At 39.0% G+C, this 22,123-nt stretch overlaps 1 protein-coding gene across 4 annotated transcripts in view; it reads right to left on the bottom strand.

Annotated features, from left to right (window-relative positions):
* The window catches only part of SMARCC1 (SWI/SNF related BAF chromatin remodeling complex subunit C1), a 170,258-nt gene that overhangs the window by 143,842 nt on the left and 4,293 nt on the right, over window positions 1-22,123 (bottom strand). For all 4 annotated transcript variants that reach the window (XM_082703794.1, XM_082703795.1, XM_082703796.1 and 1 more), the window contains exon 2: window positions 17,297-17,416. In XM_082703794.1, the coding sequence (XP_082559920.1) occupies window positions 17,297-17,416 (120 nt within the window). The remainder of the gene's footprint in view (window positions 1-17,296; window positions 17,417-22,123) is intronic.

The following is a 22,123-nucleotide window of genomic DNA, read 5'->3' as shown; positions in this document are numbered from 1 at the left end:
TTTTTCAATATTTCAAGTATACTAAAATAATTTAAAAACTCATAGCTGAAAAAACAACCCAAAAAACACTCATAAGTGTCAAAAAAAAAAAATCATAGCCATGCTACATATTGATCAGACCAGAAAAATAAAACACCTATACACGTAATTACGTAATTTAAAATTAAGGCCAATTTCTGGACAGATTATAAATTTGAGAAATTAAAATATCAGATATATGCTCAAGACAGACACATTAACTTCTGTCAACCACTACAGGAACAAGTGATAAGTGAAGTAGAAAATGAGACTTCGGGCGCCTGGGTGGCTCAGTGGGTTAAGTCGCTGCCTTCGGCTCAGGTCAGTTTAAACTGCTGAATGATAAAATTTGAGCTATTTAAAGCTTATATTTTAGTATGAACTAAATGAAGGTTAAGACATGCTTTAGAAAAAATGCACTGATTTCTGCATTATGTGTACAGTGTTGGACACTGTACACACTCGTCCTGGGATCGAGTCCCGCATTGGGCTCTCTGCTCAGCGGGGGGTCTGCTTCCTCCTCTCTCTCTCTCTGCCTGCCTCTCTGCCTACTTGTGATCTCTCTCTGTCAAATAAATAAATAGAATCTTAAAAAAAAAAAAAGAAAATGAGACTTCTATGCTGAGTGAAGTAAGTCAAGCAGAGAGAGTCAATTATCATATGGTTTCACTTATTTATGGAGCATAACAAAAAGCATGGAGGACATGGGGAGTTAGACAGAAGGGGGTTGGGGTAAATTGGAAGGGGAGGTGAATTATGAGAGACTATGGACTCTGAAAAACAATCTGAGGGGTTTGAAGTGGCGGGGGGGTGTGAGGTCGGGGTACCAGGTGGTGGGTATTATAGAGGGCACAGATTGCATGGAGCACTGGGTGTGGTGAAAAAATAATGATACTGTTATGTTGAAAATAAATAAATTAAAAAAAAATAAAAAATAAAAATACAATAACTAGCTTAAAAAAAAAAAAAGAAAGAAAATCAGACTTCTAATTTTCCAGAGGTATCATCTGAATAAAGGGAAACCCGGGAACCTGTCAAGGGCACCAGTTCCAGTAATGAAGGGCAAAAAGGAAAACATAAGTCCATAAAGATGTGACAAGAAAAAACCAAAAAGGGACACTCACCACACATCAAGGATTCTTAGAGCCTAAATGGGAATGGATTTGGGACTCTGGTCCTAAGGATAAGCTCAGTATCAAAATCACCCAGATAAAAAAGTAGTCAATCAGAATCCGGGGACGGCAAGTTGGGAGGCAGAGACAAGAGACTTCGCAGGGTCACCCACGAGGCCCTGACTGCATTGCCTCAACCAACCCTCAGCCCAACCACCCCCACCCTGAAGAGGCCCTACCCTAACTGACACTGGATGTAATTCGAATACAAGAACTTCTCCTAAGGAGCAGCGTGGATTGTTCATTGTAAATTCCTCTTGATTAGTACTGAAAAACTTAAAGAATAAAAGGGCAAGAGGTTTCCAAAACTTGAGCTTTCCAGAGCCAGCAAGATGCTGCTTTGCCTGAGTTATCTCAGTAGCTACACACCCCAATCAGAGTCTGGCGATCAAGGACAGCTCTAACAGCCTGCTTCTATTCCCAGCTGTGTGACTGCACTGCTTTTGATAAGCTGTTCTATCTCTGGTTAACTCTTTGGAAAATTAATCTCATCTTATTCTGGATGTACGTTAAGTGGTCTCATCCTACCTATTTATAGCCCACCTAAAATTCCGCTGAGCTGATGGAAACCCAGAAAAAAAACAGAACTAACTGCAATACATAAAAAAGTGCTTAAAATTTGTACCACAGTGTCCTTATTTATTTCTCTGGCTTATTTATTAAGGGCAATTCATCTTAATTAGAAAAAAGGAGGATGTATACCTGTGTAGTTAGAACATACACATCTATAATGCCGTGTTCTGGTCTATTAGTCAATATGATGGTACAAGAAAGTAAATATGAGAAAGTGAATAAAGGAACAGAAACTGGGATTGTCCAAGACATCAAGAAAGTTCACAGGAAATCACAATGTCATCTTCACACCTTGAAAAGCTGTGGGGAAAAAGGCACGTTGCTTAGACTCCAGAACCTTTTTACCTCACAAAAAATGACAATCAAATATTCCACACATTTCTCTGTGTACTTTAACTGCTTTGGAGTTCTGATAGTACTTTCCAGAAATTTTTCCCAATGTAATTAATAAGAGAAACTGTAACTGTAATTAGCATCTCTAATCATAGCTAATTATTGCTGCAGTACTCTTATTCTTGGGGAGAACAAAAAGTATTATCATTGCCACCAATTACAGAGAATTTAAATTTACCATGAGGCACTATATATACATCACTGACAACTTGCCATTTTTCTGAAAAGATGCTCAAGTTGTGGCAATTTTCTAGTATTGGCATCTTAGATGAAAATAACGTATCTCGTTTACTCCTCACAACTACCCTACAAAGTTGACTCTTTTTTTTTTTTTTAAAGATTTTATTTATTTGAGAGAGAGAGACAGTGAGAGAGAGCATGAGCTAGGAGAAGGTCAGAGGGAGAAGCAGACTCCCCATGGAGCTGGGAGCCTGATGTGGGATTTGATCCTGCGATTCCAGGATCATGACCTGAGCCGAAGGCAGTCGTCCAACCAACTGAGCCACCCAGGCATCCCAAAGTTGACTCTCTTTATCCCATTTTACAGATGAAAAGTGTTCCTGCCTCCACCAAAATGATAGGCTGAATAACCAGAAAACCCTACCACTTCAAATGCATGCTGGACAAACTATAACAGACTTTATTTTATTTATTTATTTACTTAATTAAAGATTTTTATTTGTTTGAGAGAGAGACAGTGAGAGACAGCATGAGCGAGGAGAAGGTCAGAGGGAGACGCAGACTCCCCATGGAGCTGGGAGCCGGATGCAGGACTCGATCCCGGGATCATGACCTGAGCGGAAGGCAGTTGCTTAACCAACTGAGCCACCCAGGCGCCCACAGACTTTATTTTAAATAAATAAACTGGATCTCTAGGAAGAAATCAAACCCCTAGATGCAAAAGTCAAAGACGACAAAAAATCAAACTAAAAGTCAAAGTGTTAATCTTCTGAGGCATAAAAAAGAAATACCATGCTAGGGTGATAGGGGGTGGGGATGATGAGACTAAACAGGCAAGTAATGACAACGTTGATAAGATAAAGGCCAGGGCTTCCCCAGGCAGGCAGGACAGGGGAAAAAAGACTACAGACCTAAGACCTAAGCAAGGGAGGACATCAGAACTAAGGCAATCACCAGCCATACACATATGGACAGCCAGGACTATCGACACGCTCACTGTAGAGAGGAGGGAAAGGATGAGCTAGAAAAAAATACCTGCCAGCAAAGAAGGTAACAAGCTTCCATCTCAAGATAATTCGAGTTTGGAACTTAACTAACCACTCAATTAGGAACCCCATGACAATTTAACATAATAATTGGTCCTAAATTTATCAGGTCCTCTGGACTGCCTTAAAAAGCAAATTCTCACCCCAGGCCAATACGACTCCCAGGTAAAATTCCAGTGAAGGAAGTGCTGACATTCCAAAACTCAAATACACAGAAATCTTAATTACATTTTTATTCCCTGAAATCAAGAGAAAAAAAGAAAAATCCAAAACATCCTAGAATTTTGCATGATCTTAGCAGAACAATACTATTCTCAGGCACAGATCATAAAATACCCAAAGTTGGAGGAATCATCACATTCACCGAATTCAACAGTTTTCTAATGTATCTTTGCCAAAGAACTTTTTCAGGAGCAGAAAGCCCAGAAAGAAGTCTATCAGGAAAAACTGTTCAAAGTGAGAAACTTGAAAGCAAAAGATTCCTCTTGGACCTCCCCATTCATTCCTCTGTTCCCTCAGTCCCTCAGGTGCTCTCTGCAAGGAACAATTACAAAACCAATAATCAGGGCCAATCCCTTTTTCTGATAATTATAGGCCTCTTCTTATCAATTTCCTTCTCCCTAAAACTTCTTTACCACACACCATGGTTTACTAAATCAAATGAAGGAAATAAACTGCCAAAGTTCTCGGGCCCATATTCTTTCCGTTACACCAGACTGACCAAGTTCATGAGAATCTCTGCCATGAGGTCAATCAGACTTACTGGACATAAATTCCAAAGTGTCCGGGAGAGAGTGTGGACACTATGGACTGTGACTCATCTAAAATGTCCCCAAATTGGGCGCCTGGGTGGCTCAGTGGGTTAAGCTGCTGTCTTCAGCTCAGGTCATGATCTCAGGGTCCTGGGATCGAGTCCCGCAATGGGCTCTCTGCTCAGCAGGGAGCCTGCTTCCCTCGCTCTCTCCCTGCCTGCCTCTCTGTCAAATAAACAAATAGAATCTTTAAAAAAATAAATAAAAATAAAAAATAAAAAAATAAAATGTCCCCTGGGGCGCCTGGGTGGCTCAGTGGGTTAAAGCCTCTGCCTTCGGCTCAGGTCATGATCCCGGCGTCCTGGGATCGAGCCCCACATCGGGCTCTCTGCTCGGTGGGGAGCCTGCTTCCCCCTCTCTCTCTGCCTGCCTCTCTGCCTACTTGTGATCTCTATCTTCAAATAAATAAATAAAATCTTTTAAAAAATAAATAAATAAATAAAAATAAAAATAAAATGTCCCAAAATTCTACTACCCAATCCAAATACACAATCTCATTTGTAGAAATGGCTCTGACAATAAATTTTACCTTCAAAGTATTTACATGTATTCCAAAGTTATATATTAAAATGTATTAAGTTCCTCTGACAGTTTGAGAATAAATTCCAAAAAATGTAGTGCACATCCCTGAAAATTAGTGTATCCATCTCAATGTACCTCCTTTTGAGAAGTAGTAATTTCACCAAGTTTTCTGATCATTGCTTTAAAACGTCAGCACTGCTTTACATTTTTGTAGATATTTTAAGAAAAGATGAATTTCGCAAAGTAGATATTATTCAGTTCTCCAGCTAACTTCAATAACAGCCTTTCACTCTTCCCATCTTTGAGACAGTTACCATCATCCCAACAAAGTCATGTCAATAAATACATACTAAACACTTGCAGTGAGTAGGAAAGTAAAGCAAATCTTTGCAATTGATAAAATTTGGCTTCAATTCAAAGGACACTACAACATTTTGTTAGTCCTCAGGTTTACATAAAATGCACTGTTCTCAGATATGAGTTGAGCTGAAACAGAAGACCCAGCTAGCTCTTCGGGACTTTCCTTAAGAACTGGAGGCAATGGCAAACTAGTATAATAAATATTCAAATAACATGTCTACCTTATATCTACATTTTCACTTTATCCAAGAAAACTGCTAGAACAAGCTAGCAATCTATTTTTCATGTTAAGTACTAAATACCACTTCTAATTTCTCAAAGAACTTTTACTATCCCATATCTTGTGATTCCCACAGTTACATCATAGTGTCAGTAGAGCAAGAAACACTTTCCCAGTAGTAGTACAGGTGAAAGTACCTTCCCCCAAGGTAAGAGGGCTAGGACATAGCTATTTAACTCCTAAGCCCAGGGTTCTTTCATAACACCTGGTTCCAGAAACTGATCTGAGGCAATTCCATATGTTACATTATTTCAATTTAAGAAATGAATGAGCTTTATTATGACAAAATCAACAGCTTTTAAACTTTCTCAAGACTTCTGATTCAAGTCAGATTAAAGAGACCTATACTTTATCTCTGATCTCTAAAACTTAAAATGAAGCTTAAAAAATCATTACAGGAGGGGCGCCTGGGTGGCTCAGTGGGTTGTGCCACTGCCTTCAGCTCAGGTCATGATCTCAGGGTCCTGGGATCGAGTCCCGCATCAGGCTCTCTGCTCAGCGGGGAGCCTGCTTCCCTCTCTATCTCTCTCTGCCTGCCTCTCCATCTACTTGTGATCTCTCTCTGTCAAATAAATAAATAAAATCTTTTAAAAAAAAATCATTACAGGAAATATACTGGGCTAAATACCCAGAATTGTCCAGCTGACAACTAAAAATGCTGATACAATACACAAAACTTCTTCTAACAAAAGTAAAAAAAAAAGGAAGGAAAGAAAGAAAGAAAGAAAGAAATCTCTGAAAGATAACTTGCCGAAAAATAACAGCACAGAAACATCAATGACAGTACTGACAAAGAATATAGTCTTTACAAAAGCATTTTGGAAAATTCCACAAACAAATGTCTGCAGCATTCAAGTAACAACAGCAATCCTTGGACATGGGAGAGAATCTATCTACCAGAGTTATTAGCACATTAAAACACACAAACTGCTCTGTTTTTAATTAAAAAATTACAGAGCATACAAAAAAGAAATAGGGAGGTATGGGCCATTCAGAGGGGGGAAAAATTTGACAGAAACCATCCCAGAGGGGAAAAAAAGGAACAAAGAAAAATGAACACAGTATAAGGGACCAATGGAACAGCACCAAATTTACCAATATACATATTATGGGAGTCCCAAAAGAGAGAAAAGAACATCAAATATCTGAAAAAAATTATGGCTAAAACATGCCAATATTATGAAGAATGTGAATTTATACATCCAGGAAATTCAACAACCTCCAAGCTGGATAAAATCAGAGATCCACACCAAGACACTTTATATTTAAACTGTCAAAAAAACAAAGACAAAGGATCTAAAAAACAGGGAGAGGGATGTGACTTGTCATACACAAGGAACTCTAAATAACATTAACACCCAATTTCTATTCAGAAACCATGAAGGCCAAAAGGTAATGAAAAGATAAAGGCAAAGTGCTGAAAGAAAAAATAACTTGTCAATCAAAGTTTGAATCCTGCAAAACTGCCCTTCAAAAATGAAAGAGATGGGGTGCCTGGGTGGCTCAGTGGGCTAAAGCCTCTGCTTTCGGCCCAGGTCCTGGGATCAAGCCCCACGTTGGACTCTCTGCTTGGCAGGGGGCCTGCTTCCCCCTCTCTCTCTGCCTGCCTCTCTGCCTACTTGTGATCTCTGTCTGTAAAATAAATAAATAAAACCTTTAAAAAAGAGAGAGAGAGAGTGCAACTCTTGTCCTTGGGGTTGTGAGTTTGAGCCCCATGCTGGGTGTAGAGATTACTTAAAAATAAATCTTTAAGGGGCACCTAGGTGGCTCAGTGGGTTAAGTGTCTGCCTTCAGCTCAGGTCATGATCTTGGGGTTGGGGGGGTTTCCTGGGATTGAGCCCCACAACAGGCTCCCTGCTCGGAGTGGAACCTGTTTCTCCCTCTTCCTCTGCACTGCCCCAATCATGTGTGCACATGCTCTCTCTCCCTCTCAAATAAATAAAATCTTTAAAATAAAAGAAAATCTAAAAATTAAAGTAATATCTTTAAAAAAATAAGAAAGAGATGAAAAGATGCTCCACATCATTTGTAATCAGGGAAATGCAAATTAGAATGAGATACCATAATAGAATAGTCAAAATCCAGAACACTGACAACACCAAATTCTGGTAAGAAAAGGATTATTCAGTGCTAAAAAAAAATGGGCTAGCAAGCAATTAAAAGACACAAAGTACCTTCAAGGGCATAATACTAAGTGAAAGTAGACAACCTAAAAAGACTACATACTACATATTCCAATTATATGACTCTCAAGAAAAGGCAAAACTATGGACAGTAAAAGGATCTATGGTTGTCAGAGGTTAGTGTAGGCTGAAGGAATGAATAGGAGGAGCAAAGAGGACTTTCAGGACAGTGAAACTATCCTATGTCATACTATAATGGTGGATATATGTCATTATACATTTGTCAAAACCTGTAGAATGGGGGCGCCTGGGTGGCGCAGTGGGTTAAGCCTCTGCCTTTGGCTCAGGTCATGATCTCAGGGTCCTGGGATTGAGTTCTACACCGGGCTGCTTGCTCAGCAGGGGGCCTGATTCCCCTCCCCTTTTGCCTGCCTCTCTTTCTACTTGTGATGTCTCTCTCTGTCAAATAAATAAAATTTCTTCAAAAATTCAAATTACCAAAGCTGACACAATAAAGAGAATCTGAACCCTGTATCTGTTGAGAAAATTGAACTAGCAAATTAAGGTCCATTATACATAAAACAGATAACATATCATGATTAAGTAGGGTTTACCCTGGAATACCAGGTTTATGAACTGAAAAATGAGTGAATGAAGCTCATCATATCAACAGAATATGAGAAAAACCTCTTGATCATCTCAGAAGATGCAGAAAAAGCACACAATAAAATCCAACAGTCATGTGCATTAAAAGCTCTTAGCAAACTAGGCATACTAGGGAACTTCCACAATCTGAATTAAGATCACATATGAAAAACTTACAGCTATTATCATATTTCATAGTGCAAAACTTGTTTTCCATTAACAAGAATAAAGTTAGAATTCTTGTCTTAAACACCTCTTTTTCAGTGATCGCTACACCTTATGTGGAGTTCACACTCACAACTCCCAAATCAAGAGCCACATGCTCTACCAACTGAACCAGCCAGGAGCCCCCTGTCTTAACCATTTCTATACCATGTTGAGTTAGAGGCACTACCCAGTACAATGGGGCAAGAAAAAGAAATTAAAAGCATAAAGATTGGGGAGGGGAACTTGTCATAAAGTTACAGTACTCAAAAACATGGTATTAACGAAAACATGTACATTTCAATCAATAGCAAAAACCACCCAGATACACACTCACACATCTGGTCAACTAATTTTCAGCTTAAGAGCTAAGAGAATTCAAAGAAGAAAAAATATCTTTACAACAAATGGTAGCTCTAAAACTACTGGATATGGGGCACCTGCATGGCTCACCAGGTTAAGTGTCTGCCTTCAGCTAGGGTCATGATTCTGGAGTCCAGGTTATCATGGACCAGGCCCCACATAGGGGCTGCTCAGCAGAGAGCCTACTTCTCCCTCTTTCTCTGCCTGCGCCTCTCTCTCTGTCAAATAAATAAAATCTTTACAAATAATAATAATAAAATAAAATAACTCAATATCCATACTGAAAAGAGAACATGAGCCCTTACTATAAATAAAAATTAACCCAAAACACATAAAACCTAGAATTATAAAATTTCTAGTAGAAAGTACAGGAAACAGTCTATGACTCTGGGGTATGCAAAGGTTTCCCTGAACAAATAAAGCACAAATCACAGAAATCAATAAATTGGACTCCATCAAAATTCAAAACTTTTGTTCTTGGGAAGGGACTGATAAGAAAACAAAAAGTCAAATCCCAAACTGGGAGAAAATATTTGCAACAGATATATTATAAAGGACCTATATACAAAATACACAAAAGAATTTAATTTAAAAAAACCACACATACATCAAAACTGTGCAGAGAAGGATTAACACAGCAGGCCTGAGAGGACTATCCTCAGAAAGGCCTACTTGCCAACTGGCCCTTGGCTAACATCTGGAAATCTGCCCTTAAGAGTATTCCTAGTCAACCGATTCAAAAAGTGTGGTTCCCTGAGACTAGACTATCTGCACAAACAATGTGATGGTTTATGATGAATACCTGCTTTCCTTTGGGGGAGTCTGGAAATTTAAGTATGTTCTAGAAAAAAGGTACCAGCCCCCAATAAAATCCTTGGGTGTGAGACTCTAACAGGCATCCCTGGGCAGAAATAGTGCCTATCTGCTACTACATCTTCAATGCTGGGGAAGAAGGCACTTTGTGTGATGCCTCACATAAGGGAGAGAGCGATCAGAAACTGGCAGTATAGATTCCTTCAGGCTACACCTGTGTCTTTTCCCCTTGTGACTAGCCTTCCCATCCTTACTTTACTGCTGTAACAAATCTTAGTTATAAGTACGTGGGGCCCCGAGCTGGCTCAGCTGGAAAAGCATAAGACTCTTGATCTCAGGGTTAGGAGTTCCACCCCAGCTTGGGTGCAGAGATTACTCAAACAAATTTTTTAAAAATCTGAATGTGGGGTGGTCATGGGAACCAAACTAAAAAACAGTTTGAATAAGCAACTCACAAAGGAAGAAACACATTGTGTTTCTATGTCACACATTGCCACATTGACAAACGATCAATAAGCACATGAAAAGATGTTTAATATCAGCAGTCATCACGAAAATGCAAATTTAAAGTATGAGAGTTCACTACATACCTGGATATGTATATAGTGGATGGATAAAATGGATAAATGGATAAAATTTATCAAAATGGATAAAATTATGAAGACTAGTCATACCAACCGCTGACAAGAGTGCAAAGGAACTGGAACTCTCATACACTACACTGCTAGATGGTAGGTAAAATGATACAACCACTTCAGAAAACAGTTTGGCAGTTTCTTCTAAAGTTAAAGGTTACCAACCCCATGACCCCAACGTTCCACTCCTGGGTTATTTACCTAGGAGAAATGAAAACACATCACAAAAAGACTTGTACATTAACAGTGACAGCGGCTTTACTTAGAAAGCTGGCAGCAACCCAAATTCCCAACAAACAGTAAAAAGATAAATGAATTGTGGTTTATCCATACAATGGAATACTAATCAACAGTAAAAACAAAAAATACAGAGAACAACAGATGATGCACATCTCAAAGTCGGTTATAATGAGTCAAAGAAATAAGCAAAAAAGTATACTGTATATCAATTTCATGAAGCTGTAAATAAATCTGTAGCCTCAATGGTTGCCAGGGAACCGGGGCAGGAGATAGATTACAAAGAAACTTTTGGGGATTGTGAAGTGTGTAAACCTGGTGATTCACAGACCTGTACCCCTGGGGATAAAAATATATGTTTATAAAAAATAAAAAATTAAAAAAAAAAAAAAAAAGAAACTTTTGGGGATGATGGAAATGTTCATTACCTTGAAATCTTGAACTCAAATTTTAAATACATACCACTTATAAGGCATCCATCAGTCATGAGTAAAGTTAGAGGGAGAAGCATTACGGTAAAAGAAAGGGAAATGGGGGGGGCAAAAGGGGGGGGCAGGCATAAATAAATAAATAAATAACACATCACCCAAACAAATCAGGAATACAATGCGAGCAAACTAAGGTTTCTACTTGGGACTCGACATGGTATGGATGGGACTACAGGCCTGCCATTAACACTGGTCCTATAGTTTTCTGGGGCCCTAATCAACACCTGGCCCAACATGTCCTCTGCCTGGTATCCAGGTCCAGGCCCTAAAAGCCCATTACCCTGCAGTCCCTTGAGCTCTAACCAGTCATGCCAGATCATCTAGATCACTGCCCTTGCAGATGAATTACAAGGGCTAAAGTTTTTTGGACTTATCCTTTTATCAACAGTAATTTGCACTATCTATAGGTACGTGGCTTAATAGTTCATCAGGACTATCTCCCTCATTTTGGCTCAACTTGTCCTTTCATGGTTACAAATACTTCCTCCATGGCTCACAACAGATACTTAAAATTCCATTCCCACAAAATTCAAAGACAAGCAAAACTACACTGTTCTCTTTAGCAATTCATACAAACACGGTGATACATATACAGAAGAGCAAAATGAGGGGCGCCTGGGTGGCTCAGTGGGTTAAAGCCTCTGCCTTCGGCTTGGGTCATGATCCCAGGGTTCTGGGATTGAGCCCCGCATCGGGCTCTCTGCTCAGTGGGGAGCCTGCTTCCTCCTCTCTCTCTGCCTGCCTTTCTGCCTACTTGTGATCTCTTCCTATCAAATAAATAAATAAAATCTTTAAAAAAAAAAAAGAAAAAGAAAAGCAAAATGAAACTAAATCATTGCTCCAACAAAGTAAATGTTCCCATCATCTCACTTAAATGGCCACTTATATTGCACTTTCATCAGACAGAGGTCTAAGATACAAACCTAAAGGACTAACTTCCAATACATATAAAACACTTAGAATCTTCTTTCTTGTCCCATGTTCCCAAAGGCAGTCTCTCCACTCTGAAATTCATGGAATGGTAGGATGTTGGCAGGCTATACAGTTGCCAATGAAAGGATTAATTTTTTTTTTTTAAGATTTTATTTATTTGTCAGAGAGCAGAAGCACCGAGAGTTGCAGGCAGAACAGGCGCAGGGAGAAGTTGGCTCCCTGCTGAGCAAGGAGTCCGACGATAAGGACCCTGGGATCACCACCTGAGCCAAAGGCAGACGCTTAACTGACTGAACCACCCAGGCATCCGAAAGGATTAATTTTTTTTAGTGTAATGGTAAGTGGAAATTTTGAACATCTCATGAATGTACTTATAATCTTCCACTACTTCAGGCTCTGATTTGACCTTCTAGTAGCCTTCCAGATCTTAGAGCCTTGTTTTTAAACGTAGCTGCTTATGCTCTATTTTTTTAAAAGGCAGAACACAAATCGGACTCTACCCTATCATTACAATGATGTTATGCACTGAGCCTTGAAGAGATTACAGAAAAACAAGAATTTTTACTCGTGGTGGAGGTAAAACCACTTTTTTCTTCTGTTTCAATTCATGTTACATTTGCCTATACAACATATTATTTTTTAAGTAGGCTCCATGTCCAATGTGGGGCTAGAACTTACCAACCCTGAGCCCAAGAGTCGCATGCTCTACTGATTGAGCCAATCAGGTGTCCCTGCCTACACAACATATTTTTAGTCTTATAAAACCTTAAATTTCTCCTAAATCCTAGCTTCTCAATTTAGCATTAGATAGAACATACCCTACTCTGAGCCAGCTGTTTAATATCCGGTGTAACTTAGAAAGTCAGCATATAAAGTTCCACTCTGATTAAAAAAAAAAAAAGAAGAAATCAGCCCAAATAGTGAACTCTTATACCAGTACTGTTTATTCAGAAAGAAAAAAAAAAAAAAAAAAAGTTTAAGGTTAAACAGCTGACCATGTTTTACTAAAACATTCTTCCCTTCATTAACTATCTTTCTCATCCACTTTTGCTTGACACCATTACACATTATACCAATCCCTTTCATTTGGGAAAATGTTAAACACTATTTTAAGAGGAAGAAAAGTACATCTGGTCCCACTGGCACTAAGCCATGAATTATTTTTATTTATAACTTTTGCCTGAAAATATTCTTTCCTAATCTTTAAAATCCGGAAAAAAATAATGCTTTCATTTGCAAGAGTTTAATATCTCATAAATAAAGCCTCCTATACATACCATTTTTTAAGACCATTGATACAATCTTAATTAGAAATACCAATATAATGTGAATCACATAACAGAAAATACTTCATGTAATGTTATCTGTAGATTTCATCCTAAATATTAATGTTATACTTGATAAAGTACTATCCATATGTATTCTGTTACAGTGTTGGGTTTTTTTTTTTAAAGATTTTATTTATTTATTTGACAGAGGGAGAGTGAGCATGGGCAAGGTGAGGGGCAGAGAGAGACAGACGGAGAAGACTTTTTGCTGAGCAAGGAGCCTGATGTGTGGCTCGATCCAAGGACCCTGGGATCATGACCTGAGTCCTGAGTTGAAGGTGGATGCTTAACCGACTAAGCCACCCAGGCACCCCTGTTACGGTGTTTTAAATGATACCTTCAGCCAGTTCTTAATTAAATAATTCTAATCTGACTCATTATACACAGGAATAAGAAAGTAAACTCATGTAATTAGAGGTAAAGGAACATGGAGCTTTCAAATGAGTCAGAAAAAAAATACAGAGGAAAAAGTGATAGAGCAAATGTAGTAAAATGTTAACAATCAGGGACTCTGAATGAAGGGAAAATGAAAGTTCTTTGCATTATTCTTGCAAAATTTTTACTTTGAATTAATATGAAATTTAAAGTTACTCAAAAACCTCAGTCACACAGCTCAGAAAATGAAGTTACATTCATCATCCAGCTGAATAATTCCCATTAGAACAAAATGAGTATGTACTTCCAATATCTAAAAATTTATTCATAAATTATATACAGGTACTTACTACATTGTTATTATACATATATAACAAATCACATATTCAAAAGTAGGTATTTTTTAAAAAAATTTTTTAAGTAGATCTTTTTTTTTTAGGATTTTATTTATTTATTTGACAGAGAGAGAGATCACAAGTAAGCAGAGAGGCAGGCAGAGAGAGGGGGAAGCAGGATTCTTGCTGAGCAGAGAGCCAGATTCGGGATTCAATCCCAGAACCCTGAGATCATGACCTGAGCTGAAGGCAGAGGCTTAACCCACTGAGCCACCCAGGTGCCCCATAAGTAGGTATTTTAAAAGGAGAAAGTTAAAAAGCAAATCCAAAGAGAAGGAATGATCTTGCTCCATAAGTGAATTTATCCCGTACCCAGTAACTCCCAGTAACTCTCTTCTGATTCAACCTGTACTCTAAACTCCAGCTTTCACTTCCCACAAGATTTCTAAACGTGAGGAACCAATCGGAGGAACTAACTCTAACAAAGTTAGACTAAACTGAGTACCCTTCCCCAGAAACCTGCTTTTACTCTGGCTTCCCCCTTCGTGATAAAGGTGTCTAAATGCTCAAGGTAGCAAAGTCTTTCTCTTTCCAGCCCCTGTATTGCCCCCCTGCAAGAATATTACCAAGTTCTGCCCCCTTGAATTCTGAGTTCCTTTCCATCCTCTTTAAATCCACTGCTTCGGAAGCCTGGGTGGCTCAGTGGGTTAAAGCCTCTGCCTTCAGCTCAGATCATGATCCTAGGGTCCTGGGATCAAGCCCCGCAGCGGGCTCCCTGGTCAACAGGGAGCCTGCTTCCCCCTCTTTCTCTGCCTACCTCTCTGCCTACTTGTGATCTCTCTCTCTCTCTCTCTCTCTGTCAAATAAATAAATAAAATCTTTTAAAAAATAAAAATTTTTTAAAAATCCACCGCTTCTGGGGCACCTGGGGGGCTCCGCTCGTTGAGTGTCTGCCTTTAGCTCAGATCATGGTCCCAAATCGAGCCCTCAATGAGGCTCCCTGCTCGGTGGGGAGTCTGCTTTTCCCTCTGCCTGCTGTTCTCCCTGCTTGTGTTCTCTTGCTCTTGCTCTCTTGCAAATAAAATCTTTAAAAATAAGCAAGTAAAGAAATCCAGTTTTCTCCACATGGTATCATCACAGTGGATTATTAGAGCAGTTTCTTCATGGAGAGTTTTCAAAGCCTCCAACCTCAACAGCTTCCAACCCATTCTTCACACTGAAGCCTGTGGGATTATTCTAAAACCCAAAATCAACTAACCCACCCACTACTCTCTCCCTTATTGTGGTTCCCCAACACTCAGGAGATAAAGACCACACATCTAGGACAGTAAACTTGGCCTATTACGACTGATTCTAGCCCATTTCTCTGCCTACTTGTCCTCAGCTCTCATCTTACTGAAGAGTCACAACTACCTTCGAGTACCACATTTTCTCAGGCCTTAATGCTTTTACACGTTGCTATCACTGCCTGGAAATCCCATCCTTCAGCATTTCCCTGAAGAACTCAGACTCAACTTTCAAGTCTCAAATCCAAATGCCCTTTCCCCTGGAAGACATTTCCTGAGATCACCAGCAAACTCAAAGGTTCTATTCCTTCCGGCCACTACAGTGTGTGCCCCCCCCCCCCAGGACAAGCAATACACGTACTGCTCTTTAAATTCTCAGAATTTGATAAGCAACCAAACACTTAATACTAGCTGAGCTCCTATCAGTTGGGGGGTGAGGAGCACTTTTTAACAAACCTCAGGGATAACCAGATAATCTAAGAAAAAAAGATAAAACCAGATCCATTGCTCACACTGAATACCAAGATAAATTCTAAATAGATGGGAATTAAGTATAAAAAATGAAGCCACATAAGTACTAGAACACCTCACTAAATTCCTTCCTCACCTACGAGTGAAGAAAGCTTCCCGATTCAAAAACCACAATTTTATGGGCACCTGGCTGGCTCCCTCAGTGCAACGTGTGACTCTTGATCTCAGGGTGTAAGTTCCAGCCCCACTCTGGGAGTAGAGATTACAAAACAAAAACAAAAGAAAACGAAAAAATACAATCCTGTATCTGACTAAATAAAAATAAAATGTCTAGGTAGCAAAAATACCATAAGCAAACTAAACACATTTACTGCAAGAGCAGTAAAAAATATACATTATCTTCAGGGCACCTGGGTGGCTCAGTCGTTAAGCATCAGCCTTCAGCACCAGCCTTCAGCTCAGGTCATAATTCCAATGTCCTGGGATTGAGCCCTGCCCATGGGCTCCCTTCTCAGCGGGAAGCCTGCTTCTCCCACTCCCCCTGCTTCTGTTCCCTCTCTCACAATCTCTCTCTGTCAAATAAATAAATAAAATCTTAAAAAAAAAAAAAAAAAACTAAGTAAGCTCTTGAATTTAAAAAAAAAAAAATACACACACACACACACACACACACACACACACAATCTCCTATTCTGAATCATACCTGAGAGAGCAATGAGTTGTTAAAAAATTTAGTGATGAAATAAGAACACCCAAGTCAGCGACTTCTAAGATTTAAAAAAAAGGTCTGCCTCTAAATTCAGTGGAGGCAGCAAACATTAGACTGGAAACTGCAAAAACCCAAATCAGAGAATTAGAAGACAAAAATTATGAGAAAAGCTACAAGTTATTCCTAGAAATCTAATGTTTATACAGAGTTCAAAAATATAAATGAAGGAATATGGGATAGGAGAGAAGACAAAATGAATATTCCCTGAGCTAAAGAAATATAAATGAGTCTTTGGACTGTGACTTATAACTAGTTATATTTCTGAATTTCAAAGATCAGTATAAACAAGGGGAAATCAAGTTATCAGATTTTTCTCTACAAAATCAAATGTAAAGGAAAAAATAAAACCAGGGGCACCTGGCTGGCTCATCTGGTAGACACGCAACTCAATCTCCAGGTCGTGAGTTCAAGCCCCACGCTGGGTGTAGAAATTACTAAAAATAAACAAACTTAAAAAGGAAAGGAACAAAACCTACATATTTCAAAAGGAAGAAAGGCATAACCCAGTATTTCTACACCAAACTATCCAAGTATCAACTGCAAGGACAACAGAATTATATTTTCACACACACTCAGAAAATCTTACCAACAGAAGATAAAAATTCCACAAAAAAGTATCCTAGCCATAAGAACTGAACCTGGAGAAAGAATGGAGAAGACCTGGTAGAAAAGAGACTACAAGGAAACTACGACATAGTAAAATGTTCACAATTAAGTCTATAAATAGTTGTTGTGAAGTTTCATGCAAATTTTAAATGTCTCCTAAAAGTGACACTTCCTACACTGAAAAAGTAATAATAATCTATCATGAAAATTCCACTAAGGCTCTTTGTTTATTCTACAGGATAGCAGCAGTAAAGGAAAGAGCTGTAGGCTGCACTTGAGAGTACAAACACTGAAGATTCCCCAGTGTTATTCCAAGTTGATGTACTTACCGGGAGTTTGGTGAAGGCCGGATTCGTAACATGCTTCCCAAAGGCATCTTCCTGGAACTGAAGAAGCTGTACCACCAGCCCAGCCAGCGTTTTGTTGGTAGGAGCATCTGCATGAACATACTGCAAGATAAAGATGAGGACTCAAAACCTGGGACAGTCGTGTGGAAGAGAACGGTAGCTTACTTCCTATTACCTACTAAGCACTGGCCAGGTGACAGATTTGCAGAGGTCTGAACCTTGGTCTCTGCGTAAAAAAGAGCTTACAAAAATAAATACTGGGAGCAGTGGGAAGGGAAAGATAACTGATCTCTTTACTTAACAGGTCTGAAGGAAAGAAACCATACCCAAGCAATGAACCCAAGTCATCTCGTGTACACCTGGACCTAAAGTTGATGGTGAGATCTTGAACCTCAAACTTGAGCCTGATACTATCATCAGACGAGACCTATTAGCAAAATGTATTTTGTAAGCAGGAGAATAACCTGTGGCAGAGAGTAGACTGTACTGTTTTTAAAACGGGCCAACAAATTTCTTTGATACTCCTCTCATCAAGAAGTAGGGTGTATGCTCTTCCTTTGCTGAATCAAGACCATCCTTAATGATTAACTTGTAACCATCAGGATGCAGTGGGGAGATCAGGAGTGATGCTGTGGGACCTCTGAGGGTAAGTCAAAAGCTTCCAGGTAGTCCCTTGGGAAGAGTCACCTCTGGAATCCTGAACTACCACGAAGTCCAACTACCTGAAGGCCACCATACTTTGAGGAACCCCAGACAACAGGGAGAAGCCTCTTGGAGATACTATGGCCAGAAGCCCCAGCTGATGTCCCAGAAGACTGACAGTACAACCACCAGACACATGAGAAATAATGGTTCCAGATGATTCCGCCTCCAGCTGTCAAGTTATCCCCAATCATCAAATCTTCCCAGTTGAAACCCTAGACACAGTTCTCAGAGACAACTCTCCCCATTGTACCCTTCCAAATTCCTCACACACAGAAACTCGGAGCATAACAAAATGGTTGTTTTATGCCAAGAAGTTCTGAATATAATAAAATGGTTGTTTTAACGTGCACTTAAAAATGGTTAGGACAGTAAATTCTGTTACTTTTTTTACTACAATAAAAAAAAAATTTTAGGGGCATCCGGATAACTCAGTCAGTTAAGTATCTGCATTCAGCTCAGGTCATTGATCCCAGAGCCCTGGGACTGAGCCCAACACCAGGCTCCCTGCTCCACGAGGAGCCTGCTTCTCCCTCACCTCCTCGCTGTGCTCTCTCTCATTATTTGTCACTATCTCTGTTGCTATCTCTCAAATAAATAATCCTAAAAAAAATTTTTTTTAAACAAATATATTCGAAAAGTTATCCACACTAATGTCGACAATGTCCAAAGACCAAACCAGTGGCAGAGAACAAGCTAGTTCCACAGCAAGGAAAGATAACAGGTAACATGACACAGAAAGCATAAACTAGCAACTTAAACTAAATATCAAAGTTTAATTATGAAACGTTTAGCATCACTTTGGAAAGCCAACGCAGTCAATAAATTTTTTTTAAGCCTCCAATAAGCAGGAAGAACATCTAAAGACCTCCTTGAAATTCAAAAGATAACAGAAGATAGCAAAATGAATTTTTCTTCCTGGGACAAACCTCATTCCCCTTATCATCCAACATTTCAAGATTAATGTGGTAGAGGTTTCTAATACAAAAAATAATTTGTAAGTGATTTATACATGGCAAAACAATTACCAGCTGCACATTCTACTCTTACTAGACTGAATGACTCTCAATCTGTACTACTGCCAAGCAAAGATAAAGCATGATATAAAAAGGAAATTCTTCTTAAAGCTTAGTATCCTCCCAAATTTTACTTATTCAGGTGCATTAGCTTTCCACTCTCAATGAAACAGCCAGCACGCAGTTCACTTTGCTAAAGACTGATATTTTGTTGGAATGCTTTATATTACAAGACCAAATGCTGGTAAAATCCAGCCCACTGCCTGTTTCTCTGTGGACCAAAAGCTAAGAGCAGTTTTTAGATTTTTAAATGACTAGAAGGAAATCTTATTTTATTTTGTTTTTTTAAAGATTTATTCCAGAGAGAGGGAGAGAGCATGGGCAGAAGAGGCATAAGGAGAGACAGAATCTCAAGCAGACATTGAGCTGAACAGGAAGCCCAACACAGGGTCGGATCTCACCACCCTGGGAATATGACCTGAGCTGAAACCAAGAGTCAGGCACTTAACCAACTGCAATACCCAGGCACCCCTGGAAAGAAATTTTAAGTAATATTTTGGGGCACCTGGGTGGCTCAGTCGATTGAGGATCTGCCTTTGGCTCAGGTTGTGATCTTAAGGTCCTCAGATCAAGCCCATGTTGGGCTCTCTGCTCAGAGGGAGTCCACTTCTCCCTCTCCCCCCGACTTGTCTCCATCTCTCTAATAAGCAAAAAATTCTTAAGAAAAAAAAAAGTAATATTTCATGACAAATATTACATGAAATTCAAATTTCAGTGTCCATAAATGAAGTTTTATCAAAACACAGCACATTCACTACACATTGTCTACGGCTGCTTCCATGTAACAGCAGTCCAGCAGTTAGAATTGAGATGGCCTGACCTAAAAAGCCCAAAATGTTTCCTCTCCTACCCTTTATAGAATAAATCTGCCTATTCCTGTTCTAGACATTCCTTTTTCATCCTTATAAAGTTTTCTTTTATATTATGGGTGTTCCATGAAAACACGTTTTCATAAGGTCACAAAGTTAAACTTTACCTATGCCACACCACCAGTCAAAAAGTGGAAAAAAACTTCATACAACTAAGCATGTAAGATATCAATTCTGTTGGCCTAAAATAATGTTTTCCAAACTTTAGACCCATTCGGAGTTTCAAATTCCATAGGTCAGGCCCAAGAATTTGTATTTCTAAGAAGTTCTCGGTGACACAACTGGCATGGGAACCCACTTCAAGAACTACTAAACTGGGGCACCTGGGGGGCTCAGTCGGTTAAGCATCTGCCTTTGGCTCAGGTCATGATCCCGGAGTCCTGGGATCAAGCCCCACATAAGGCTCCCTCCTAGCAGGGAATCTGCTTCTCCTCCACCCCTCACAGCCTGCTTGTGCTCTCTCTCACATTCTCTCTTTCAAATAAACAAAAATATTTAAAAAAAAAGAAGAAGAAGAAGAAGAAGCCGCACTAAACTTTTTTTTAAAAAAGTCTGTTTCAGGTATTACTATACATCTTAAAGAATATACTTTAACATAATTTAAAACTTATAGGGGAGCCTGGGTGGCTCAATCAGTTAAGCTTCTTACTTAGGCTCAGGTCATGATCTCAGGGTTCTGGCATCCAACCCCGAGGCAGTATGCTTCTCCCTCTCCCTCTGCCCTCCCCTTGACTCCATGTTCTCTCTCTCTCAAATAAATAAATCTTTTTTTAAATTTAAAAATAGAAGTTAAAAACCAGTTAAAAACAATTTTTAAATGTTGAAAACTACTTAAAACTCCCCTTTCCTGTAATATACTGCCTACTGCCAATTCCCACAAAAACTATCAGATTTACTTTTTAAGGACTACACACTCTAAAGTGACAACTCAGTATCTGTTTTTTTTCCAACTTACTCAACACAGTAAATCTTTAATAAGTAATACTCAATTAGTAAATAATTCATAGCACCCACATAATAGACTCTTTAATAAACTCTTCAAACGTATCCTACAGAACTGACAAAATATGGAGTCTATATCTGCAAGGTTAATTTTATTTTTATAAGAATAGGTTTCTCAAAGGGGTTATAATGTACTGCAATTTTCTGTACAAGTGACATGAAAAATTAGTCTAACTTTTTATTTTTCAGATACCTGTAGATAACTGAACAATGCCAAATCCTAAAACTGAAAAATATACCATTGTGGAGGAAGGCTGTTCAGCAAAAACCAAATCAACCCTTTAGGAAAAACTAAGTTTAGCAACTGCTATACACATAGTTTCATACATATTCTAGATTTCACTACTATGCAAGTTTCATCTGATGTATTATCATTCAGAATACAAAAACATGTAAAAGTTTTCATGTAGACAACTTTATAGTTTCAAAATAAAGATGGCCAGGTTCAAAGTGCAATCAAAATTATTGCCTTAGCTATTTTTAAATCCAATTTTTTTTAGATTTTATTTTTATTTTATTCATGAGACACACAGAGAGAAAGGCAGAGGGAAAAGCAGACTACCTCGGGGCTGGATGCCAGGACCCTGGATTCATGACTTGAGCGGAAGGTAGAAGCTTAACCAACTAAGTCACCCAGGTGCCGCCAATTTTTTAGCTATAAAATATTCAACCCTGGTTAGATACTTTCTCCAAATCACCCACAAAAGTTACCAAACATGAAAAGGTGACATTTTTAATTCATAAATGAACCGTCACATTAATATATTAAACCATACCTCACAACCACTCAAAAGGCAGCCAATGTATGACCAGAAGGTCTTTAAATCAACTTTTTTTTTTTTTTTAAAGATTTTATTTATTTGACGGAGAGAGAGACAGAGAGGGAACACAAGCAGGGAGAGTGGAAGAGGGAGAAGCAGGCTCCCCGCCAGGCAGGGGGCCTGATGCAGGGCTTGATCCCAGGACTCTGAGATCATGACCTGAGCCGAAGGCTGCTGCTAAAACAACTGATCCACCCAGGTGCCTCTTAAATCAACTTTTAAACATCTCAAAATATTAACATTCTATTTAACCAATACGAATAAAGCAAGCTGATCATGGGATATACGCAAAAGTATCATTACCATCTCAAATTTAACATAATCCCATCTTCAACAACT

This window comes from Mustela nivalis (genome assembly GCF_964662115.1).
Source record: "Mustela nivalis genome assembly, chromosome: 1".
Lineage (NCBI taxonomy): Eukaryota > Metazoa > Chordata > Mammalia > Carnivora > Mustelidae > Mustela > Mustela nivalis.
This window is presented reverse-complemented; position numbering and strand designations above follow the sequence as displayed.